The 25,370-nt window shown below is 64.5% G+C and overlaps 1 protein-coding gene across 1 annotated transcript; it reads left to right on the top strand.

Moving 5' to 3' along the window:
• Positions 1-90: 90 nt before the first annotated feature.
• On the top strand, positions 91-25,370 carry COL1A1 (collagen type I alpha 1 chain). Its single transcript, XM_086631012.1, is given in 60 exon segments — positions 91-269; positions 10,338-10,420; positions 11,955-12,149; positions 12,313-12,347; positions 12,438-12,453; positions 12,456-12,472; positions 12,557-12,649; positions 12,736-12,804; positions 13,668-13,712; positions 14,002-14,055; positions 14,261-14,285; positions 14,288-14,313; positions 14,444-14,496; positions 14,689-14,743; positions 14,854-14,916; positions 15,005-15,049; positions 15,295-15,348; positions 15,457-15,485; positions 15,487-15,499; positions 15,673-15,726; positions 16,019-16,117; positions 16,208-16,252; positions 16,333-16,431; positions 16,672-16,725; positions 16,816-16,917; positions 17,185-17,241; positions 17,401-17,499; positions 17,687-17,717; positions 17,720-17,739; positions 17,820-17,918; positions 18,184-18,237; positions 18,587-18,627; positions 18,730-18,796; positions 18,895-18,920; positions 18,922-18,946; positions 19,235-19,279; positions 19,381-19,479; positions 19,725-19,832; positions 20,187-20,294; positions 20,419-20,472; positions 20,580-20,633; positions 20,737-20,848; positions 20,946-20,998; positions 21,354-21,410; positions 21,601-21,762; positions 21,923-22,030; positions 22,161-22,218; positions 22,221-22,267; positions 22,488-22,541; positions 22,635-22,746; positions 22,925-22,977; positions 23,096-23,203; positions 23,304-23,313; positions 23,316-23,356; positions 23,515-23,622; positions 23,709-23,991; positions 24,634-24,781; positions 24,783-24,822; positions 24,904-25,150; positions 25,228-25,370. Coding segments are annotated over 60 exon segments (4,533 nt in total).

Here is a 25,370-nt window from a genome sequence, read left to right as displayed (position 1 = left end):
GCCCTTCTGCTCCCCTCGGTCACGGCGGAGGCTCCCGGGGCAGCTCTCCTCGAAGCTTCCTCCTCATCCTCAGCCCATCCGAGGACGTAAATGCCCCCGTTCGGGGCTCACCCCACAGCCACGGCCGCGGGGCCGGCACAGTTCCTCGAGCGAGCGAGCGGCGGCCAGGCGCGGGCTCGGCTGGCGCGTGCCGTGCGCGCCGGAGGGGACGTCACCGGGGCCGGATCCTCGCCCCGCTTCCTCGAAGGAGCCGGCCGCCGCCTGCCAGGGTGACGCTGGCGGCTCGGGGCTGACCTGGTTTTTCTCCTCCAGCCTTTTTCTCGCTCCGGAGTCCCTCCGGCCAGGCCTGGCCCTGGCGCAGAGCGAGCGCCGAGCGCGCCGACGGCTTCCTGTGGGGGTGGAGGAATTTGGCACGAGGCCGGCGGGGCTGGGAGCCGGACACCGCGCGCCACCCGCCAGCACGGCCCACCCAGCACCGCCAGCCCCCGGCACCGGCCACGATCGGCTCCGGCACCGCCACTGGGGATGGACCCCGGCGTTGGGTGCCCCCCATGGCGACGGAGATGGCAAGGGGTGGCACATGCGGGGTCTGCTGCATGCGCAGCCTCGAGCGTGCGCGGGCATGACACGGGCGTGTGAATCTGGCTGGTGGTGCCTGGCACACGCGTGTGCAGGCACAGGGGTTGCACACACTGGTTTGCACACAGAGTGGTTGCACGCGCAGGGGTTGCACGCGCAGGGGTTACGTGCACAGGGGTTGCACATGCAGGGATTGCATGCACAAGGGTTGCACGTGGTGGAGTTGCACACGTCGGGGTTGCACACACAGCAGTTGCATGCACAGTGATTGCACACACAGGGATTGCGTGCACAAGGGTTGCATGTGCCGAGGTTGCACACACAGGTTTTGCACGCGCAGGGGTTGCACGTGCAGGGGTTATAGGTGCAGGAGTTGCACACACAGGTCTGCACGTGCAGGGCTCGCATACACAACCCCCCAGCCCCTCTTCATCCCCTTCCCCCAGGCCCTGCGGTGACCGAGACCAAAATGTCCCGCTCAGCCCGGGGGGGTCACAGACATGACACCCCCCCTGCCCCCAGACCTGTGTCCCTTTGGGATGTCACCAGGGGAGTGCACTAATGGATCGGGGCCCTCGCTGGGACCCCGTGGTGCTGGAGCATCCCAGGTAGGGGGGGATGGGGACCCTTGTCCCGCCCCACTGCCCCGGGGACTCCCAGAGAAGCCCCAGAGCTTTGGGAGATGCTTTTCTCCACTCTCAGCTCAGCTGATCCAGCCCCAGCGCCAAGAGCAGCGAGGACCTGGTGTGGCACGGGGCCTGGCGGTGGCACACCTGGGGACCTGGCACCTGTGCCAGGCCCAGGCTGGCCAGTGACAGCACGGAGGAGCAGCAGTGTCCCACCATCGTCACCTGCCATGGTCTCCAGGGAGATCCAGGACATGGCAGTGGCTCCAGCTGCCCCCGCGGCTCCGACTGGGAAGCTCTTGGGAGCAGAGACACTGGCTTTCCCAGTCAGACACGCTCCGTGGCCCATGGGACACGAGATTTGAGGCTGGAGGACTAGGGGGGCCATGGGTGCTCAAGCCCCTATTAGACATCAGAGAATCCCCACATGGCAGCAGGGGCTTCAGTGGGTGCACTGTGGGACCGTCCCCATCCCCCCCAGCCTGGCAGGGTGAACGCTCGGGGAGCTCAGCCCGGGTCAGTGCCCAACCGGCTGCTGGCAGCAAACTGGGACGGGAGCTGGGGGCTGTTCCAGCTGGAAGCACCCAGGGTGCTGCCGGAGGCAGGGCTGGGGTGATGGGGGCCCCGGGGGAGGTGTGAGCGGGGCAAGGTGGGGGGGGTGGCTGTGGAGAGAGGGTGATGGAGGGGATGGATGGAGCCGGTGGTGGAGGCACCGATGGAGGAGAGGGGACGGATGGAGCAGAGAGAGGGAGGGAGGAAGAGTGCGTGGGCATGGGGGGAGGGACGGAGAGAGGAATAAATAAAAAAAGGAATGGACATGCAGTAGGATGGATGGAGGGATGGACGGATGGAGGGATGGTGGACGACAGACGGGCAGCAGCGTCCTGGCCAAGGGGGACATTTAACCACGTGGCATCATCAGACCCGAAAAGCAAAAATCCGCCCTCGGTTTTACCGCAAACTCCTTTTATTCCCCCTCTTCCCCCAACCCCCCTCCCTTCTGCAGGGCACCACTGGTTTGCCCCCCCCACCCTATGGGTGCCTCGGCCAGCAGTGATGTCCCAGGTTTGCAGGGCCTGACATCCCCGGCCGGTGCCCACAGGACACACCCGCTCCCCGCCGTGCCCATGGGCAGGGGAGGGCGATGCTCTTTAATCTCGTCCCGACCTGTGTCGGGGACCCAACAGCACCCGCAGAGCCAGGACCGGCTGCCCCAGCGTGTCCTGCCCTGCAGCTGGTGGCACCATCCTGTGCTGGCACTGGGGATGGGCACAGCCCAGGCAGATGGAGCAGGGGAGTGGGCTCTGCCCATGGCACGACTCAGGGTACAGCCCCAGCGCTGCCCGCGCTGCGTCCCCAAGGGCTGCCCTGGCACCACAGGGCACATCCCAGCCTGTGACACCATGTGGCAAATCCCAGCCTTACCTGTGGCACCATGGGGCACGTCCCCAGCCCATGACACCACAGGACACATCCCAGCCCAGCCCATGGCACTATGTTGCACATCACAGCCTGTGGCACCATGGGGCATGTCCCCAGCCCGTGGCATAGCATGGCAGATCTTGGTCCTGCCCATGGCACCACTGGGAACATCCCAGCCTTGCCCATGGCACCATGGGGCACATTCCAGCCTGTGGCATCACAGGGCACATTCAGCCCTGTCTGTGGCACAGCATGGCACATCCCAGCCCTGCCCGTGGCACATCCCAGCCCAGCCCATGGCACAGTGTGGCACATCCCAGCCCTGCCCATGGCACCACGAGGCACATTCAGCCCTGTCTGTGGCACAGTGTGGCACATCCCAGCCATGCCCATGGCACATCATGGCACATCCCAGCCCTTGGCACAGCGTGGCACATCCCCAGCCCTGTCCAGGCTCCTGCCAGCACCTTGGGGTGATGCCCGGGCGGGTGGGCCCTGTGCAGCCCCCTGCCCAGGGGTGAGCAGGGTGGCGACCAGCCCAGTCTGGGGGCTGGGGGACCCTCCCTGGGCCCCCTCCCCGCTGCTGGCACAGCCGCCGGGCCCCCCCTCTGCCTGCCGACGTGGAGGCTGTGCCGGAGACGTGTCAGCGGTGGGGTGGGAGCCAAGGGCATCGCCTGCGCCTGCCCCCACTTTCGGGGGGGGTGCGGGGTGTGAAGGCCGTCAGCAGCCGCCCCGCCAAGGGAGGAGGCACCGCTCGCTGCGGGCCAAGGGAATGTGCCGGGCACCGGAGCCGCTCGCCGGGTCCCCACCGGCCGTCACCCCCGTCCCCATGTGGGGACACGTCTGGTCCAGTTAGGGCTCGTGGTGCGGGGCCGTGGTGGGTGGGCTGGGGTGGGGGCACCCTCCTGGCACCCCCACTGCTGCCTCTCCCGGGGGTCCGCACCAAAGCGGGGGGATCGCGGCGCTGGGCTCAGCCCGGGACGTGGCACTGGACGGGGATTCCGTGGGCTCGGCCGCGGCCCCTCGCACCCCGCCGTGCCTCAGTTTCCCCTCCCAGGCGGCTGCACACGTGTGCATGGGCAGGGACGGGACGGGGCCGGCGGCGGGGGTTTTTTGGGGGGAGGGGAAGTACTTTTTTTTACTTTTTTTGGCCTTGCCCCATTTTTCGTCCCTTTGAAATACTTTTGTCGGGTGGCCCCGCCCCCTCCCGCGCAGGCCCCGCCCACACGAGACGACCACACCCCTTCCCTTCCCCCCCCTCTTCCCCCCCCCCATGACCCCCCTCTATATTTCCACGATGGCCGGATCCTGCTGCCAAAACGGCCGGGCCCGGCCCCGGCGGCTGGAGATGGGACGTGGCGGGGAGGGACGGGGGGGCCGGGGGATGGGGGGGGGGCAGTGGGGATGCGGGGACACGATGGGAATGGGGGGGACACTGTAGGGATGGGGGACACTGGGGTGTGGGGACACATTATGGAGGTGGGGGGACACTGGAGTGGGGAAGACACTGTGGGGGTTGGGGGGACACCGTGGGGGTGGGCGACACGGCAGGAAGGGACACCTTGGGGAGGGGACGGACAGGACAGGACGGGGGGGCCCATGGGGGGCAGCAGGCTGTGAGGGAAGAGTTAACCCCTCCTTGTCCATCCTGATCCCCGGGCAGGGAACTGGGATGAACTGGGGAGAGCAGGGAGGGAGGGGTTGGGAGGAAGGTGCTGACATGGGGTTGGGTGGGGGGAGGAGGAGGAGGAGGAAGAGCCGAGGCTCGGCTGGAGCATCGGTGCTGCTCGGGCCGACGCCAGCTGGAGGGACTCGTGTGGGGGCGGCAGGGCTGGGGGGAGCGGGCTGGGGGCACCGACCCCGGCCTGAGCCCGGCCTTCCGCGGGGGGCGGACGGATCCTGCCCCCGCAGCCGGGCCAGGCCTCCCCCCTGTACTTCAGGACCCCCAGCTTTGGGGACCCCCCAGCACCTCTAGCACCGTCCTGGAGAGGGGAGTGCCCATGAGTGGGGCTGGGGCGGGGAGTAGAGGGTTGGGGGACCCCCTGGGCTGCGGGACCTCAGAATGCTGATGTCCTGGCACCTCCTGGGGACACCCACTGTCCCCACCCCACCTGCCCAGCTGTTTGCCCCTCCTTCCGTCCATTCTCCACCGTTGCACCTCCTGCCTGTACGGCTGGAGGACCCCAGCCCCAAATCTGAACTGCATCGCTCCAATGAGATAAAGCACCCAACCACACCCCACCAGCCCCCCACCAACCCACCAACCCCCAACCTCAACCACCTGACTACCCCAGCTCGATAACCTCAGCCCAACAAGCTTGACCCAACAGCCTCAACCACCATCCCAATAACCCCAACCCCAACAACCCCAACAACTCCAACCCCAGCCCATCAACCCCAACCCAACAACCCAACAGCCCCAACCTCAACCCAACAGCCTCAACCAGTGCCTGACTCCACACTGGGAATGAGCTCCCCCCCACCCCCAGAACCATCAGCGACGGGGGTCTTGGTGCCAGACATGCCCGATGTCCTTTGGGAACCAGAGACCTGCCATCCCTCCTGCCAGTGGGGACATCCCACAGCTCTGTCCCCCCAAAACCATCCAACCTTCAGCCCCATGAATGCCGGGCCTCCCCCATCCCTCTTGGGGGGCTCCTGGGTCTTCGCAACCCCCCTCCCAAAACATTATGGGCACCCCAGGGTGCCCCCCACATGCCGAGGGTGGCGGAGGGTGCGAGGTGGGTGCCGGCAGCCCCACGTCCCGGCCACGTGGCACCGGAGCCACCGTCGCAGCCAGGCCCCGGGCACCCGCCCAGCCCGCGGTGGATGAGCTCACTCGGAGGAGCCGCACCGGGAGAAATCCCAGCCAGGCTCCGGTGCCGGCCGGGAGTGTGGGGAGCCCCCGACACCCCGTCCCCATCCCTATCCCCATCCCTGTTCCCGTCCCCGTCCCTGTCCTTGTCCCCAGGGAAAATGGACCCAGCAGCCCCTGGGGATGCTTTTCCTGGGGGGTGCAGTGATAAGAGGGATGGGGATCCCCCCAAAAAGGGACTTGGGGGGCTGTGGGGAGGTGGGGTGCCGAGGGTCACCCCCTTTCCCCCCCCTCGAATCCCTCCCAGTCCCAGGGTGCAGCTGGGACAGGTCTGGGGAGCATCTCCCATCCCCAGGCTGTCCTGGGGGGTTGGGGGGGAGCCGTGGGCAGGAGCAGCGAATTCTTCAATGAAACCGAAAAGGAGAAAAAGGGGGAAAAAAAAAAGAATTTAAAAAAAAATAGAGCGAGAAGGGAACTGGCAACGGAAAATGTTCGGTGTGGAGCTCGGCCCTCAGAGTTTCCATCACGGCTCGGCGAGCCCTGGCGGCGGGGGCCCGGGCTGGGCTGCGGCTCCCTGCCTGCGAACCCCCCCAAAAACCCCCAGCCCCCCCAAAGCCCCCCTGATCCTGGGGGTCGTCCATCTCCATCCCCAGCTCCGCTCCGGACCCCAGCCCTGGGATTTGGAGATGCAGATGGGGTGGGATGAGCCCCCCAGGAGGGACCCATCCCTGGATTTGGGGGTGCAGATGGGGTGGGATGAGCCCCCCAGGAGGCACCTGGAATTTGGGGATGCAGATGGAGTGGGATGAGCCCCCTGGGAGGGATCCAGCCCTGGGATTTGGGGGTGCAGATGGGGTGGGATGAGCCCACCAGGAGACACCTGGACCCTGGGGTTTAGGGGTACAGATGGAGTGGGATGAGCCCCCCAGAAGGGACCCATCCCTGGATTTGGGGGCGCAGATGGGGTGGGATGAGTCCCCCAGGAGGCACCTGGGATTTGGGGGTGCAGATGGTGTGTGATGAGCCCCCCAGGAGGGACCCAGCCCTGGGAGGGGGCAAATCCAAAACCCCAATCGCCTTCCCGGTCCCATCCCACACAGCAGAACCCCCACACTGCCGAGTGGGACGTGTTTGTCCGCTCCACGTCCCCCTCTTCAAGCTGGGGGTCCCCACGTCACCCTCCATGGGGACACGAACGTCCCATTCCGGCCCCCCCCAGCAGCCGGTGCCCCCGCCGAGCAGCGGCGTGGCCTTGGCAGCCTGAAGGGCAATTAAACCATTTGCCCCCCCCTCTCCGAGCGGCTGGAAATAGCCGGGGCAGCCGGTGCCCGTGATTACGGGGTGTTTGCCCGGGTTGCCACAATTGAGGGTGCCGAGGGCTGGGTGGCCACCAGGAATAGCCGGGGCGGTGCCGGGCTGCGGGCTGCGGCCAGGGGAAACTGAGGCACTCGGCTCCCACCACGTCCCCATGGAGGTGGGAGGGCGGTGAAAAAGGGGGAGTGGGGTCTTTGGGGTTCGAGGGGGTGTTTGGGGTTCAAACGAGGTGTTTGGGGTTCAAACAAGGAGTTTTGGGTACAAACGGGGTGTTTTGGGGTTCGAACGAGGTGTTTGGGGTTCAAACGAGGAGTTTGGGGAAAAATGGGGTGTTTGGGTTCAAGCATGGTGGGGTGATGGGGAAATCCTCCCCCTCCTCCCCCTCCTCCCCCTAAAGGGGCTTTTTGGTGTTGGGGTGTTGGGTCACAGCTGGGTTTGGGGACACCTGGGTCCCTTGGGAGCAGAGTTGGGGTCTGGGGAGGGTCCTGCAGTGGGGTCAGACCTCTCCGTGGGGTCAAACACCTGCGTGCCACCAGCTGCCACCGGACCCCACCAGCTACTGAGCTGGGGAGAGGGGGCACACAGTGGGGGGACCGATGGGGACTGATGGGACCGGAGCTGGGGGTGCAGAATGGGGGGGAGGAACAGGTTGGGGGGGGATCCCCCCAGTGTGGGGCTGGATCCTGGTGCTGCCGAGTGGAGAATGGGGGAAGGGGGGAGAAAAAAAAGGTGGGGGGGGGAGGAGAGAAAAAACTGGGAATTAATCCGATCCATGTGTCTGCTGCCGAGGGGAGTTAACTCACACCAGATGCCGGCGTCTGCTCCAGCTCCTCTGCAGGCAAACAACCCCCAGCCCCCTCCCCCCCCAGCCCCCCGCCCAGCAGCTCGGGGTTTCAGTAGGTCCTACCTAAATGGGATGGGGGCGGCCAGAGGGTGAGGGGGGGCCTGGCTGCCCTCCCCTGCCCTTATTCCCCCCTCCCCGGTCCCATGGGGTAATCCCTGCCTTGGATGAGATCATTGACTTTTGGGGTATCCACCACCTTTTTGGGGGTGACTACTGAGGTTTTGGGGTGACTACTGAGTTTTTTGGGTGATTACGGAGTATTTTGGGTGATCACTGAGTTTTTGGGGCGATTGCTGATTTTTAGGGGCAATCAGTGAGATTTTGGGGGGTTCCCACCCCACCAGCTGCAGGGCCAGTCGACACCAGTGAAACCAGTCCGGAGGGTGCAGGAAAGGGTGTCAGAGAACCCCCCATCCTAAAAGGCTGGGGCTGGCAGGAGGTGGCTGTGGGGGACAACCCGCCCTGGCCCAACATCTCCGAGGAGCAGGAGGGTCCCAGGAGGGTCCCACCACGCCGGGCAGGACCCACCACCCCGGGCATCCCCTAGCCCGCACCCACAGGAGCTGGCCCAGGCCTACACTTGGCACCTCCCATTATGCTTCCGAGGATCCTAATAACTTTTCCAGGCTTTTTTTTTTAAAAAAAAAAAAAAAAAAAATTACATTATTATTTATATATTTATTTATTTAAAAAGAAAGTGGGATTTCTTCCCTTTCCCCTCCCAGCCCCCAACCCTTGCACCGAACCCTCCTGCATTCCTGGGGCGGGCGCCGGGGCTGATGAGTGGCATCGTCCCGTCCCCCCCCCTCCTTTTTCCTTCTTTTTCCTTCTTTTTTTTTTCCCCTCCCTCTCCATGCATATATAAAAGAAAAAAAAACCCTTAAAAAAAAAAAACTTAAGAAAAAAAAAACCTAAAAAAAAAAAAAAACCCAATGACATTCTTTCTTTTCTGTCATCCTCCAAAAATTAAAGACACATCTTCAGGCTGGAGCCTGGCCAGAGGTTTTCGAGTGGCCGAGGAGGGATTGGAGGAGCCTTCGCCTGCAACGTGTCCTCGGCTGCATGGATACAGCTGCTCCCCCGCGCGCGCACGCGTGTTCTCGGCTGCATGCGTGTGCACGCGTGTGCGTGTGCGCCGACAGCTCCTCCCGGGCTGGGGTTTTTTTTTTGCTTTGCGTTTCATTGCAGGCTGGAAAAAGAAATTAAATATCTTAAAAAAAAAAAAAAGAAATTAAATATCTAAAAAAAAAAAACAAAACCTAAAAAAAAAAAAAAACAAAACCTAAAAAAAAAAAAAAAAAAAAGCCCTGGAGAGGTCACCGGCGCGAAGCAGTTTGGTTTTTTAATTTTTGCTCTATCGACGGTGTCTCTCCCCCCCCCCCCGTTTTTTTCATTGTTAAATTGTATTGATTTAGCTTTTCCTGAAAAAAAAAAAAAAAAAAAAAAGAAGGATCTTGGTGGGAGCTCCCACTCCAACGTGGTTTCCCGCTGCAGCGAAGCCCAGTGCTCCCAGTGCTCCCAGTGCTGAGCCTGCAAGTCCTCAGCGAGGGAGGGGGGCTGCGAGCAGAGGTTGCGAGGGCTTGCACCCAGCTCTTTGCTCCCCCCCATCCCAACAAGCCCCAGTCCCATTTCTCCCTCTTTCCCTAAAAAATCACCCCTGAAAAGAGGGGGTGACCCCCTCTCAGGGGCACAATTACTTTTATGGGGCTCCTTCCCCCTCCCCCACTCCATCCCGGAGCCTCCAGGCGGCCGCCCCGGCCCTGGTAAATACGTCTTATTTTTTTTTTGGCATGTAATTACACCCTCCCCAAATTGCACGGTAGTCGTGGATTATTGTCCAGGAGCTTTTGCTTTTTTCCAACCAACGTGGCTCCTGCAAATGTGGAAACGGTGGTGGAGGAGTGCCAGGGTGGGGAGAGAGGGGAGCGGGACGTCGGGGAGGGAGAGGGCTGGGGGAAAGAAAGGGAAAAGATGGAAAGAAAGGGGGGAAAAAAATAAAAAATAAAAGGAGTGTTTTTTGGGGTGTTTTGGGGGGTGTCTGTGGTTTCGGGGTGGGTGCTCTGGATGGCCTTGACCTTTGCATGGTGCTGGAAGGGTTTGGGCACCAGGGTCTTTAGGGGGAGGTGGGGGGTGTTGGGGAGCTCCGGGTGCAGGGGATAGGTGGGAGGGTCGGGGGTTGCAGGCAGGAGACCCCCGACCCCCCAGCGCGACAACCCAGCGTCGCGTGGCACTGGGGTCCTGAAGCGCCACGTGCCACATCGCCTGTCCCCACCCTGCCCAGCGCATCCAGCCCCCCGACCACCTCAGCATATGCAAATCCCCCCCAAACCCCCCAAAAAACCCCACACATCCCCCCCAAACCCCCATCCCATCCCCACCCCCACCCCTCCCAGCCCCTCAGCGGGACGACACGCGTGTCCGCTGTCGGTGTATGCGTGTACACAAACGGATGGACGAGGGGGGGGGGCGATGGAAGCGGGGGGTGGGGGGTGTTGGGGTGCCCCCGACTCGCTGGGTGCTGCTGATGGCCGAGGGGCCGTCCAAAATTCCCTGCATGCGCCGTGTCCCACCTCTTCGGGCCCGGCGCACGTGTATATAAGGGGAGGCGAAGGATAGGGCAAGGGCAGTAGGAAGTTTCTGCTGGGGTCTGGATTGGAGTTCCAGAGTCGGATCGGCCCGTATGACCCCAACCTAAGACCACAAGAAGACCCAAAGAGTCTACATGTCTAATATTTAGACATGTTAGCTTTGTGGATTCTCGGTTACTGCTGTTGATAGCAGCGACTGTACTACTCACCCACGGGCAAGGAGAAGAAGACAGTAAGTAGCCGCCATCGGTCCATGGTCCTCCGATGGTCCTCACCGCCGGTGGGACGCGGGGTGGGGTGGTGAGGGGGTCTGGGTTGGTGCCAGGGTCTGGGTGGCATCTTGATGCTTCGGTCCTATTAGGGAAGGTAAAGAGGTGGTTGGGTGGTGGAGAAAGGGGGAAAAATATGATATTTAGGGGAAATTAATTAGGGAGGGGGAAGGAAAAAAAAAAAGGGAGGGAAAAAGTTAAGGGTGGGTGGGGGATTTTGGGGGTGAAGGGGGTTTGAGTGGGGTCTAAGCTGGTGTGGAGGGATGGGGACAGTGCCAAGAGCGGGGGAGGGAGGGGAGGGCTAGGAGGAGGCAGTGGGGAAGGGGAGGAGGAGGAGGATGAGGAGGAGGAAGGAAAAGGGGGAAAAGAGCAAGGGAGAGAGTGGAGAAGGGGGGAGAGGAGGGGAGAAGGGGGGAGATCTGCGAAAGCCATCAGGAAAGAATTAGAGAAGTCTCGGATGATTCATAAGGAAAATGTTTCGGCAGCCCGTAAAGTCGGGCTGGGCCAGACGGCCCCCTCGGCCACCCGGGACGGGGACGCTGCCCCACAGCCTCCCCACGGGCTGCGGCGGGGACGGGGCACGGCCGGGTACCCCCCCCCCCAGCACCCCTCTCCCCACCGCCGCGTCCCCCCCTGCACCCCGCTGGGCTGCCCGCAGCCATGGGGACCCGGGGGCCCTGGGACGGAGCCAGGTCTGGGGTCCCCGTTGCGTTTTGCCCCATTTTCTCATTTAGGGGGGGCGGTGTACTTTTTAATGCTTTTTAATTTTTAAAAATTATTTTTCATTATTTTTCATTTTGCGTTTGACGATATCCATTCTGCCTTTTGCATTTCGCCTTTTGCCTTTTTTAGGAGGGGGGCCACAATACACACCCCAGGCCAGGCCATCCCCTTGCTCCCCCTTCCCAGAGACACCCCCCCCGCCCCGGGGCCCTGGCACCCCGCCCTCCCCTCCCCTCCCGTCCGCCAGCCCCCGCCTGCCTCCAGCCTCCGGATTCCCATTCCCAGCCCCATCTGGCCCCATCCAGCCCCGTCCCGCAGCCGCCTGGATCTAATTTCAGTCTCAACACTGGGGCCAAGCCCCCCCTCCGGCTCCTCCATCCCATCCCATCCCATCCTCATCCCATCCCCATCCCCTCCATCCCCATCCCCATCCCCATCCCCATCCCCATTCCGGTCCCCATGCCCCGGTGCCAGCCTGCACCGCTTGCCCCCGTGAGCCCCCTGCCCGCCGCGGGGGTATTTGCCTTGGCCCCATCCGCCGCGGGACGTAGCAAGCGGCTGGAGGGTTTTTTTTTTGTTTAAAAATTCCAGCGTATGTGGGAAGAGTTTATTGTGGTGCTTTTCCCGTGTCACCGCGATGGGTTGATGAGAAACAGATGAAGGGAGAAACGCGAGAGGGGGGATGAAGGAGGGGATGGAGGGGAAGGAGAAGGGCCATGGTTTAGGGGCGGGGGGGGGCGCACCCTGACGCTTCCCCCCGCCCTTCCCTCCCAGTTCAGACTGGAAGCTGCGTCCAGGATGGCTTAACGTACAGCGACAAGGATGTCTGGAAGCCCGAACCGTGCCAGATCTGCGTCTGCGACAGCGGCAACATCCTCTGCGACGAGGTGATCTGCGAGGACACCTCCGACTGCCCCAACGCCGAGATCCCCTTCGGGGAGTGCTGCCCCATCTGTCCCGACACCGACGGTACCGTCTCATCCCGCACCCCCACTTTGCTCGCCCCCCCGGTTCCTCATCCCGGTGTGGGCTGGTGCCCGTCCCCTGGGGGGCGGGGCTGTGGGGTGGGTGCGGGGTCGGGGGCGTGGTGGGTGACGCCCGGCTCCCCTGACCCCCGTCCTTTCTCCCGCAGCCTCCCCTGTCTACCCAGAAAGCGCTGGAGTAGAGGTAAGGGTCCCCCCCAAGCCCCCCTGACATCCCCCCCCTCAATTTTTGGCAAACACCTTTTCTAACCACCCGTTTCGTCTCTCCCGACAGGGTCCTAAGGGTGACACCGCCCCAAAGGAGACAGGGTGGGTATGACCCCCACAGATCCCTCTCCCGCCCTGCCAAGACCCTCACCCTGCTGGGGCTCACCCTCCTCCTCTCTCTCGCAGGGACTCCCCGGCCCCCCTGGCAGAGATGGCATCCCTGGACAGCCTGGCCTCCCGGGACCCCCAGGCCCTCCAGGTCCTCCAGGCCTCGGCGGAGTGAGTACGGGGGGGTCCCCGGTGGTGCAGACCCCCACAAGGGTGCCTGCACTCCGCTTATCCCCCCCTCTCCCTCCTGCCCGCAGAACTTCGCTCCTCAAATGTCTTATGGCTACGACGAGAAAGCTGGTGGGATGGCCGTGCCTGGCCCCATGGTGAGCACTGGGGGGCATGGGTCCCCCGGGGTGGGGGGACACCAGGGGACACAGGTGGGGGGGTGAAGCCAGGCAAGGTACTGGGAGCATTTCCTGTGTGGCGGTGCTGAGGGTGCTGTGGAGTGATGGGAGGTGGGAGGGATGGGGAGGGACATCCTGGGGCAATGGGGACAGGGATGGGGCTGACCCAGTGGCAATGGGGACAGGGATGGGGACAGGGATGGGGTGGTGACCTGGAGGCAATGGGGACAGGAATGAGTGGGGATGGGATGGGGATAGGGATTGGGTGGGGATGGGGTTGGAATGGGACAGGGAATGGGTGGGGATGGTTTGGCTATGGGGACAGGAATGTGGTGGCAGTGGGGACAGGGATAGGGCGGCAATGGGGTAGCAATGGGGACAGGGATAGGGACAGGGACTGGGTGGTGATGGGGTGGGAATGGAGACAAGGATGGGATGGCAATGGGGACAGGGATGTGGTGGCAGTGGGGACAGGGATGGGATGGTGATCGGGTGGCAATGGTATAGTTGTGCATGCAGGGATGGAGTGATGATGGAGACAGGAATGGGGACTGGGATGGGGTGGTGATTGGGTGGCAATGGGGACAGGGAATGGGTGGTGATGGGGAGAAGGATGGGTGGCAATGGTGTAGCAGTGTGGACAGGGATGGAGGGGCAATGGGGACAGGGATGGGGACAGGGACAGGGAATGGTTGGTGACAGGGACAAGGACAGGGTGGTATGGGGACAGCGATGGGATGGAGGTGTCCATGGGGACAGCAGTGGGGACTGGGAATGGTTGGTGATGGTGACAGGGATGGGCACAGCAGCTGTTCTTCACCACTTCCCGTTCTCCTTCCTAGGGCCCAGCCGGTCCCCGTGGTCTCCCCGGCCCCCCTGGCGCTCCCGTGAGTATCTCCCCCTCCCTCCCCTCTTGGTTTGGGGACACGCAGGTCCCAAGGGCCCCTTGGGGTGACGGCAGCTGGGTGGGATGGGACGGGGCGAGGGCAGGACAGGGCATCCCACCCTTCCCGATGGCAACGGAAACACGTGGGGACGCACGTCCTCGTGCCACCGTACGGGGTGTGGGGGGGCTGCCATCGCCAGAGGGTTCTCAGGCCCAATCTTCTTCTCATTTTCTAACCTGTTTTTTCCCTTTTTTTTTTTTTCCCCCTTTTTTCCCCCCTCAACCCACAGGGTCCTCAAGGTTTCCAAGGTCCCCCTGGTGAACCCGGAGAGCCCGGTGCTTCTGTGGTCTTGCCACCAGCCTAATGTCCTGCAGGGATGGGGATGAGGCTGCCCGGTCCCAGCCCCAGCCGTGGCCACGCTGGCCCCGCTCCGGGGCATCCCGGCTAGGGCTATGGGAATGAGGCTGCGTGGATCCCGGTGCTGCAGTGGGTGACAGGGGACAGCCGTCACCCACAGCACCCTCATCCCTTCCTTGCATCTCTCCTAGGGTCCCATGGGTCCCCGTGGTCCAGCCGTCCCCCTGGCAAGAACGGAGATGACGTAAGTGGCCTCAGGATGGGGTCTCCCCCCACCCCATTCCAGTTTGGGGGTTGGTGGCCCTGCCAATCCCCACAAACCCAGAGCCACCTGGCCTGGAGACATGCCACTAACCAGGTGTCCTTCTCCTTAGGGTGAAGCTGGAAAGCCCGGCCGTCCCGGAGAGCGCGGTCCTCCCGGTCCCCAGGTGAGATGCCCTCCACCAAGGTGCCATCCTTGGGGGGCACAGGAGGGGACACCCCACCGTGACCTGCCCGGTGGCAAAGCAAGGATATGACACCAGCCACCTGCCCCCCTGCCCTGGGGACAGGGATAAGGGGGTGTGGGGTCAGCCCCCCCACCCTGAGCATCTCCATCACCTCCCCTCCCTTTTTTCATAGGTGCTCGTGGTCTCCCAGGAACTGCCGGTCTGCCAGGCATGAAGGGGCACAGGGTGAGTCCCTCCGGCTGTGTCTGCAAGATTTAGGGGAAGGGGGACCCCAACTTGGACTGGAGTTGACCTGACCACCCCCACACCTTGCCTTTCTCTCCTCTGCTCCCCAGGGCTTCAGTGGTCTGGATGGTGCCAAGGGTGAGCCAGGTCCCCTGGTCCCAAGGTGAGGAGCAGTGGTGTCACCCCCCCCCCTCTCCCAGTAAGGTCTCAGCTGCTCCCCTCGCTCCGGAGTGGGTCCCTCACCCTTCTCCTTTCTTCTAGGGTGAGCCCGGCAGCCCCGGAGAGAATGGTGCTCCTGGGCAGATGGTGAGTGCTGGAGGCCCCGGGGACCACGGCGGAGACCCCGCCGAAACGGATGTGGGGGGTGAGACGTGTCCTCGATGGCGTCCTCGGGATGCTTCCCCAGGGATGCTCCAGGGAATGGGGTGGGGGGGTTTAATCCCCTGGAAATGTCACTGCGGGCAGGAGGTGGGGGGGCACAGGGATGGGGGAGGCCCCGAAAGGAGAAAGTGTCTCTTGTGGTGACCCAAACGTGTCCTCTCCCCTCCCAGGGTCCTCGTGGGCTTCCCGGCGAGAGAGGTCGTCCTGGCCCGTCTGGCCCCGCTGTGAGTATCTGGTCTGGGGAGGACTGAGCACCCCCTGCCCTGGGGAGGGGTGCTGGGGGCCACCCCTCCTGCCACTGGCATCGCTAAGAGGGATCTCTTTTCCCACAGGGTGCTCGTGGTAACGATGGTGCTCCCGGCTGCCGGTCCTCCTGTAAGTAATCCCTAAACCCACTCCCAACCAGCACCCGGCCTCAGCTACGGCTTCTCCAGAGAGATCCTGGGAAATCCTGGCCGGGGGCCAAAGCTCCACTACCCGGAAAACTCCTCGTGTCAGACATGCGAGGTGGGGTCCCTTGTCTGATGTGTGTCCTCTCCCCTTTCCAGGGTCCAACTGGCCCCGCTGGTCCCCCCGGCTTCCCCGGTGCTGCCGGTGCAAAGGTAGGACCTGCCTGACCATCTCCCCAGAAACTGGTGGAAACTGGGAATATGGGTGGTGGGAAGGAAGGACTGAGCATCGAATGGGGTCCCCATGTGGCCCAAAAATGAGGAAACCCGAAGTGCCATGGGCTCAGGGCTGCTGGGACATCCCCAGCCAAGTCCCATGGGCACCGCTGCCGGCTTTGCCTCCATGGCAAAGGAGCTGTGGATGGGGGGGGAAATCAGCCACGTCGAGGGTTCAGGGCAGCCCTCGTGCTCACGGCTCTTCCTCCTCCATTTTCTTCCTCCCCAGGGTGAAACCGGTCCCCAAGGTGCTCGTGGTAGCGAAGGTCCCCAGGGTGCCCGCGGTGAGCCCGGACCCCCCGGCCCTGCTGGCGCTGCTGGTCCTGCTGTAAGTGGCATTCGACGGCTCCTTGCCCTTCGGCCTCATGTTCTGCCAGCCCTGGTATAACCATCCTCCTCCTCCTCTTTCTCTCCACAGGGCAACCCTGGTGCTGATGGTCAACCTGGTGCCAAGGGCGCAACTGTGAGTGTCCGTCTCCCTCTGGCCTGGCTCTGGGATGAGGGTCCCTACTGCTCCCTCACCCCCTCCTCTGCCTCTCCTAGGGTGCTCCTGGCATTGCTGGCGCTCCTGGCTTCCCCGGTGCCCGTGGTCCCTCCGGACCCCAGGGTCCCAGCGGTGCCCCCGGTCCCAAGGGTAACAGCGTGAGTATCCCCGGACATCTCCATCCTCCTCCTCTCAGGGTTGGATCCCTTCTCCTCCTCCAACAAGCTGCCGTCCTGCCTGGAGATGCCTCCTCTGGCGAGAGCAGGATGGTGCTGGGGGCTGGCAGATGCTGAGCATCCCCCCCTCCTGCTGTGGGACCGGGGATGTGGCTCAGGGCCCCCTTTGCTCATCCATTTGGTGTTCACTGGCTTTTCCCTCTTCTCTCCTTTCCTCTCCAGGGTGAACCCGGTGCTCCAGGCAACAAGGGAGACACTGGTGCCAAAGGCGAACCCGTAAGTGACCCCCCAATGTCTCCTTGGGGGCTCAGTCCTCCTGGCTCCCGCACACCCTGTGGGTGCTCAGCCCTCCACCTCCTCCCCCAGGGTCCTGCTGGTGTCCAAGGTCCCCCCGGCCCAGCCGGGAGGCAAGAGAGGAGCTCGCGGTGAGCCGGTCCCGCTGGCCTTCCCGGCCCCGCTGGCGAACGCGTGAGTAGGAGCAGACCCTGTCCCACCCCTGCCATGTCCCTGTCCCCGTCCTTGTCCTCCTCCTGTCTCCCAGCATCCGGCGCTGAGCCTCATGGGTGCTCGAGGACAGGCACTCGCTGTGGTGCCATCCCCAGCCATTCCGACATCCCACTGAGGTCTCCGGTGGAGCGTCCCGGCACACGTCCCCATTGGCACATCCCTCCCCTGCACCCTCAAACTCCCCAGAGTCCCCCCATGTCTCAGCACTGACCGTCCCGTCCCTCGCAGGGTGCTCCTGGCAGCCGCGGTTTCCCTGGCGCTGATGGCATCGCTGGTCCCAAGTAGGTGCCCACGTCTCCCCCTGCCTGTCCGGGTGACAAAGCCATGTCCTCAGCCAGCCAGGCTGGCTCTGGTGGCACAGCTCTGTGGACCAGCTCCGGTCCCCATCCCTGGCTGCCGTCCTGCAGCTGGAGTGACCCCCTCCCCTCTCCCCCCACTCTGCAGGGTCCCCCTGGCGAGCGTGGCTCCCCCGGCCCCGTTGGCCCCAAAGGATCTCCTGGTGAAGCTGGACGTCCCGGGGAACCCGGCCTCCCCGGTGCCAAGGTGACATGGTGGGATGGTGGGCATGGCAGCAGGGTGGCTACCAGGAGCCATGGCAGCATGGCCACCGTGCCGCCAGCCCTGCTCCAAGGACGGATGCCAGCAGAGAAGCCACTTTCCAGGATGCTCGCCTTGCCAGAGCATCCCTGGGGAGCTCTGAGCCCCCAACCCACCTTGCACTCCCTTGCAGGGTCTGACTGGAAGCCCTGGGAGCCCCGGTCCGATGGCAAGACTGGCCCCCCCGTAAGTTGTACCCGCTGATGCCCCCCCCCCCCATCTTGCCGCTGCCTTGGCTAACGGGGCGCTCACTGCCCCCATAACAGGGTCCCGCTGGTCAAGACGGCCGCCCCGGCCCCCCCGGCCCCCCCGGAGCCAGAGGTCAAGCTGGTGTGATGGGTTTCCCTGGTCCCAAAGGTGCTGCGGTGAGTGGGACGAGAGCTGCACCCCCCGGGGGGGCTGGAGATGCTGCTGCCGGGCAGATGCAGGAGCCGCGGTCCACGGGGGTTTCCCACCCGCTGCCAGCACCCGACACCCGGGCTGCGGGTGGGCACATGGCTCCGGTGGCACCGGCACCCCAGGAGGGTGGCTCAGGGGACGTGTGTCCCCCTGGGTGCCTCTGTGCCCGCGGGCTGGTGCCCATCGGCGTCACGGTGCCGTCGTGGGTCTCATCCCATCTCTTGCTTTTAGGGTGAGCCTGGCAAACCCGGCGAGAGAGGTGCTCCCGGTCCCCCTGGCGCTGTTGTAAGTATTCGCCGGAGCGTGGCCAGCGTGGCCGGGAGCTTCCCCGTGGCATGGGGCTGGGGTGGGACGTGGGACACCGGGGTGGGCCCGGGGCCGGCTCCGTGGCTGAGGATGGCAGCAGGTCCTGGTGGCCGAGCTCCAGCCTGGTGGTTGCCAGTGGCTTTGGAGTTGGGACAAGCAGGAGGTGACGTGGCCACAGGCAGCTCGCGGTGGCTTCTCCCGTCCTTCGAAGGATGCTGTGGCTACGTCCAGCCCCACGCTTTGGGGGGGGGGTACAGAGTCCCACGGGGCATCGGTGGACGGCGGGTGGGGGCTGCGCTCTGAGCACCCTCCTCTCCCTCTTCGGCAGGGTGCTGCTGGCAAAGACGGTGAAGCTGGTGCCCAAGGTCCCCCGGCCCTACCGTGAGTATCGACAAGCCCGTGGCCACCCACGGCCACACTCGGCCACCGGAGAAGGGGCTCGGGAGCCAACTGCCCCCCCCTCACCCTCATCCCCTCTCCCCCGGGTCCCGCTGGAGAAAGAGGTGAACAAGGTCCCGCCGGTGCTCCTGGCTTCCAGGTGAGGGACCCCTTCCCTTGGGAAGGTGGGCATGATGTGACATCCCCTTTGGTCACCCGCCTCCACAACGTCTCATCGTTCCTCTTCTTCCTCCCCAGGGTCTGCCGGGCCCCGCTGGCCCCCCCTGAGGCTGGCAAGCCTGGTGAGCAGGTGAGTGTGGGCGAGCATGGCTACACCATGGCACCATCCCCATCCCCTCGCCATCGTCCCTCTCCCAGCTGGGCTGGGGGCTGCTGATGGGGTCCCCCTCAGTGCATCCCAAAGCAACGTGCTCCGTGTAGCCCCCTCCCTGGGGGCAGCAGAGACCCCAGCCCTGTCCTGGCCGCCCAGGACTCTGGGACCCTCCCCCCACTCCCTCCCCACGCCTGGGGGCATCCCAGGGACTTTTCCACCTGTCACCCCTTCCCACCCTGACTCTGCACCCTCTCCCTCCCACAGGGTGTCCCTGGAGATGCTGGTGCCCCCGGTCCCGCCGGTGCCAGGGTAAGTGGAACCCCCTCGCTCCCTGGCCAGCTCTTGGCACCCCCCCGGTGCCCACCACTCCCCTGACGGCCTCGGCCCCCCCTCCTGCCTCCCCCTTCCAGGGCGAGAGAGGTTTCCCTGGTGAACGTGGTGTCCAAGGCCCCCCCGGTCCCCAAGGTCCTCGTGGTGCTAACGGTGCTCCCGGTAACGACGGTGCTAAGGTAGGTGTGAGATCTCGGTGATGGGTGGTGATGGGTGGTGATGGGTGATGAGTGACCGTCCAAAGCTGGTGGCTCTTGGGGTGCAGATGTAAAGGGGGGTGGGGGTGGGTTTGGCTTCACCCCCTTTTCCTGGGTTGGACCCCTGGGATGGGCTCCCGTGCGGCGGCTGAAGCCAGAAAGGACGTTGCCATGTTGGGGAAGCCCTGGGTTCTGGCTAACATCCGTTTTCTGTCTCTCTTGCCCAGGGTGATGCTGGTGCTCCTGGTGCCCCCGGAAACCAGGGGCCCCCCGGTCTGCAGGGAATGCCCGGAGAACGTGGTGCTGCCGGCCTGCCAGGCGCCAAGGGTGACAGAGTGCGTGTCCCCCCAAAATCCCAATGTTACCCCTTGGTCCTCAGCTCCCGGCCATCCCTGTGCCTCCCCCATCGTCCCCTTGGGGCTGGATGTGCCCCCAAAGCGAAGGCCAGTGGGCAGCAGCCCCCAGGTGAGGGGACGCCTGGTGCCACCTTGGTCCCCACCCGAGTGTGGCCCTTGGGACAATCTCTCCGTGCCAGCTGGGAGCTGAACCCGGCTCTTCCTCCAGAGCCTGGGAGGAGGAGGATGGTCTCAGCCTCTCCTGAGTGGGATGAAGAAGCAGGAGAGGAAAGAGGGGGTGACCCTCCTGGAGGGGACCTGCGCAAGTAACCCACCATCATCTTCCTCTCCCAGGGCGACCCCGGTCCCAAAGGTGCTGATGGTGCTCCTGGCAAAGACGGTCTCCGAGGTCTGACCGGCCCCATCGGCCCCCCCGGCCCTGCTGGTGCTCCCGGTGACAAGGTAGGACTGTCCCCCCCCCCCCAAGCCAGACACTGCACCGGGGACGGATGTGTCCCCGCACCCACCACCACCCCCGCCCAGCTTTGACCTTCTTTTTTTTTTTGCTTTTCCTCCCCTTTTCCAGGGTGAAGCCGGTCCTCCTGGTCCTGCCGGTCCCACTGGTGCCCGTGGTGCTCCCGTGAGTGTCCCCCCACCTGGGTGGCTGTCATCACCCCTCGGTGGCCACCCATGAGGGTCCCCTGTCCCCCACCCGACATGACTCCCCCTCTCGCCATCTCTCCGTAGGGTGACCGTGGTGAGCCTGGCCCTCCCGGTCCTGCTGGATTTGCTGGCCCCCCTGTAAGTGCGATGGTCTCTCTCCACCCTATTCCGAGGGCCTGATCCTGCCCCCTCGGGCTGATTCTGTCCCCCCTCCCCGCTCACCCCGCTCCGCTCTCCGCAGGGTGCCGATGGCCAGCCTGGTGCTAAAGGTGAAACCGGTGATGCCGGAGCCAAGGGTGATGCCGGCCCCCCCGGCCCTGCTGGCCCCACTGGTGCTCCTGGCCCCGCCGTAAGTTACCCCCCCATCACCCCCCACCCGCTCGGGGTCCAGCCCCACAGCGCAGCTCACCCCTTTCTCCTCCTCCTCTTCCTCCTCTTCCTCCTCCACAGGTGCTGTTGGTGCTCCTGGTCCCAAAGGTGCTCGCGGTAGCGCTGGACCCCCTGTAAGTACCAGTCTCATGGTGGGGGGGGCAAACACACCCCCAGGGTGGCTCGGGTCCCCACTGCGCCCCACTGCATGTCCCCCCCTCCCCGTCTCTGAGGTCAGCATGCACCTGGGGCAGCTTCATCCCGCACGGGGGGGGATGGAGCAAAGGGGAAAAGGGGGGGGTGGGGGGCGGTGCCTTTACCCCCCTCCCCAAATCAGCCCCAACTCCCCCCTGGGTGGACACTTTCCTCCTGGCCACCAACCCTGCAGTGACCCCCACCCAGGGGATCGTCCCTGGCCCCGCTCCGCGACGAGGGCAGGTGGCACCTGGATCGGATCCCTGGTGACTCCCAACTTTTCTCCCTTTCCAGGGTGCTACTGGTTTCCCTGGTGCTGCTGGAAGAGTCGGTCCCCCCGGTCCCTCGTGAGTACCCCGGGTGGGGGGTGGGTGCTGGTGGCGGGGGGGAAAGCGGGACGGGAGGTGCTGGGCGCCCATCCAGCCAGCTCCGCGTGGCCGCCCTGTCCCACTTGGCACTGGGACACCCCTGGCTGCCCTTCAGCTGGCAGCTGGGGGATCCCAGGCTGACGGCATCGCCTTCCCCCCCCCCACCCACCCAGGGGAACATCGGTCTCCCCGGTCCTCCCGGCCCCAGCGGGAAGGAAGGTGGCAAAGGTCCCCGTGGTGAAACTGGCCCCGCTGGCCGCCCCGGTGAGCCTGGCCCCGCTGGCCCCCCCGGCCCCCCTGGCGAGAAGGGCTCTCCTGGCGCTGACGGCCCCATCGTAAGTCACCCCCCATCGGACCCCCTCTGCCGAGCCGGGGGTGCGGGGCTGGCAGCACCCTGCACCCCCAGCTTGGCATCCCTCGGCTGTCCCCTCCGTGTAGAGGATGGCCCCCCCGCCGCCTCCACCTCCACCCTGAGGTGCCGGTTGTCCCCCCCAGGGCGCTCCCGGCACCCCCGGACCCCAAGGTATCGCCGGCCAGCGCGGTGTCGTCGGTCTCCCTGGACAGAGAGGAGAGAGGGGCTTCCCTGGGCTGCCCGGCCCCTCTGTGAGTACTTCGGGGGGGTTACATGATGCTGAGACCCCCGCCAGGGTCCGACTCACCCCCATGGCTGCAGCCTCGGTGGGGGGAGATGCCAGCTGGTGCCTGACACCCCCCCATCGTCTCCACTCCGCAGGGTGAACCCGGCAAACAAGGTCCCTCTGGTTCTCCCGGTGAGCGTGGCCCTCCTGGCCCCATGGGCCCCCCGGCCTGGCTGGACCCCCCGGTGAAGCTGGACGTGAGGTGAGCAGCCGTGGGCAACCGTCGGTGTCGGGGTGGGGGGCACAGACCCGCCCCCCAGATGTCGGCCTTGGGTCTGCTGCGCTGAGGACTTGCCAACTCATGGCACCCATGGGTGCTGGCGTGGTCGGCGCAGGGTGGTGCGGAGAACGGAGATGGTGCCGTCCAGGCCCTCGTTAGCCCCCGCCTGCACTAACGAGGGGGGGTCTTTGCTCCTCCGTAGGGTGCTCCCGGTGCTGAAGGTGCTCCCGGTCGCGATGGTGCTGCTGGTCCCAAGGTGAGTGGGGTGGGGACGGTGGTGGGAGGGGGCTCTGCTGGCCCGTACAGACCTGATCTCTCCTCTTCTTCCTCCTCCTCCTCCTCCTCACAGGGTGACCGTGGTGAGACCGGCCCCGCTGGCCCCCCTGGTGCTCCCGGTGCCCCTGGTGCCCCCGGTCCTGTCGGTCCTGCTGGCAAACACGGAGATCGTGGTGAGACTGTAAGTGATGCTCTGCCGGTGTGGGCTCCCCTCCACCACCCATTGCACCCTCCCCAGTCCCGGAGCTCACCCGGAGCTCACGGAGCAACAATCCATCCTGCCAACCCGCGGCTGGTCCTGGCTGGGGTGGGGGGAGCAGAAGGTGGAGGATACTCTAACCTGTCCCCTTCTCTCCCCCCCAGGGTCCCCAGGTCCCGCTGGCCCCCCTGGTCCTGCTGGTGCTCGTGGTCCTGCTGTAAGTTGATGTTGTCCTCCATCCTCCTCGGTGCTTCGGCATCCCCGTGGGCACAGGGGCAGCAGCTGGTCTGGACCCCACTAAACACATCTTCCTCCTCCTCCTCCTCTTCCTCCAGGGTCCACAAGGTCCTCGTGGTGACAAAGGTGAAACCGGTGAACAGGGTGACAGAGGCATGAAGGGTCACAGAGGCTTCTCCGGTCTCCAGGGTCCACCTGGTCCTCCAGTAAGTCCCATGGGGTGACGGTGGCCCCGGGTGCTGCCCTGCATCCTGGGAGCAGAGCAAGATGCTGATGGGGCTCCTTCTTCTTCCTCACTTTGCACAGGGCTCTCCTGGTGACAAGGTCCTTCTGGTGCTTCTGGTCCCGCCGGTCCAAGAGTAAGTCCTCGGTGGAGCCACAATCTCCAGCCTGGGCTGGAGCATCGCCGGGGGAGCGGGGGCAGAGGGTCTCCGATGCCGTTGGGTTTTCTCGTGGATGGAGGGGATGACTCTGCGTGGGCGAGACGGCCACGCTCACCCCTTCTCCTGTCCCACAGGGTCCTCCCGGCTCCGCTGGTGCTGCCGGCAAAGACGGTCTCAACGGGCTGCCCGGCCCCATCGGCCCCCCCGGCCCCCGCGGTCGCACCGGTGACGTCGGCCCCGTCGTACGTATCGGTCCCTCTGCTGCCGCCTGCCTGGAGCCACCCACCCGCCTTCATCTCCTGCTCACCATCCTCCTCCTCCTCCCCAGGGTCCCCCCGGCCCACCCGGCCCCCCTGGTCCTCCCGGCCCCCCCAGCGGCGGCTTCGACTTCAGCTTCCTGCCCCAGCCGCCCCAGGAGAAGGCTCACGACGGCGGCCGCTACTATCGCGCCGATGATGCCAATGTGATGCGTGACCGGGACCTGGAGGTGGACACCACCCTCAAGAGCCTGAGCCAGCAGATCGAGAACATCCGCAGCCCTGAGGGTACCCGCAAAAACCCTGCCCGTACCTGCCGCGACCTGAAGATGTGCCATGGAGACTGGAAGAGCGGTCAGTGTCCCCGCCGGTCCCCGCGTCCCTCTGGGATGCTCTCACCTCTGTCCCTCTGTCCCCTCTACCTGCTCCTCACCTCCATCCTTTCTCCATCCCCCCTGGTTGATCCTCACCTTCCACCCTGTCTCTCATGGCTGCTCCTCACCTCCAACCTTCTTACCTGCTCCTCACCTCCATCCTCCATCCATCCCTTCATCCTCCATTCTTCACAGCTGCTCCTCACACTCCATCCTCTGTCCTCATGACTGTTGCTCAACTTCATGCTTCACCACCTCCTACCTGCTCCTCACCTCCTTCCTCCATCTCTCTTGGCTGCTCCTCACCCCAAACCCTCTTACCTGCTTCTAACCTCCGTCCTTCATCCATCCCTTCATCCTCCATTCTTCACAGCTGCTCCTCACCTCCATCCTCTGATCCTCATGGCTGTTGCTCAACTCCACTCTCCACCACCCCAGATCCCTCCTACCTGTTCCTCACCTCCATCCTCCATCCCTTCGTCCTCCACCTCTCATGGCTGCCCCTCACCTATCCCTCCATCCGTCCATCCCCCATGGCTGCTCCTCACCTCCAGCCTCCATCCAACCGTCGTGGCCACCCGCCTCCCTCCCAGCTCCCTGACCCCCTCCCTCTGCCCCACAGGCGAATACTGGATCGACCCCAACCAAGGCTGCAACCTGGACGCCATCAAGGTCTACTGTAACATGGAGACGGGCGAGACGTGCGTCTACCCCACCCAGGCTGACATCGCCCAGAAGAACTGGTACCTCAGCAAGAACCCCAAGGAGAAGACACATCTGGTTCGGCGAGACGATGAGCGACGGCTTCCAGGTGAGCATGGGAGACCATGATGGGGGGCACAACCGGGATGGACAACCAGCTCCGCGGTGCCTAACGCCTCTTCTCCGGCAGTTCGAGTACGGCGGTGAGGGATCCAACCCGGCCGACGTCGCCATCCAACTGACCTTCCTCCGCCTGATGTCCACCGAAGCCTCCCAGAACATCACCTACTACTGCAAGAACAGCGTCGCCTACATGGACCAAGACACCGGCAACCTGAAGAAGGCCCTTCTCCTCCAAGGCGCCAATGAGATCGAGATCCGGGCCGAAGGCAACAGCCGCTTCACCTACAGCGTCACCGAGGACGGCTGCGCGGTGAGTGGTCCGGGGGCACGGTGGTGGTGGTGGTGGGGACGTGTTATGGGGACGGGGCTGATCCTGACCTCCCCCGTAGAGTCACACGGCACGTGGGCAAGACAGTCATCGAGTACAAGACGACGAAGACCTCTCGCCTGCCCATCATCGATTTGGCTCCCATGGACGTCGGCGCTCCAGACCAGGAATTCGGCATCAAAATCAGCCCCGTCTGCTTCTTGTAA

This window comes from Tauraco erythrolophus, unplaced genomic scaffold (assembly GCF_009769465.1).
Source record: "Tauraco erythrolophus isolate bTauEry1 unplaced genomic scaffold, bTauEry1.pri scaffold_71_arrow_ctg1, whole genome shotgun sequence".
Taxonomy (NCBI): Eukaryota; Metazoa; Chordata; class Aves; order Musophagiformes; family Musophagidae; genus Tauraco; species Tauraco erythrolophus.
This window is presented reverse-complemented; position numbering and strand designations above follow the sequence as displayed.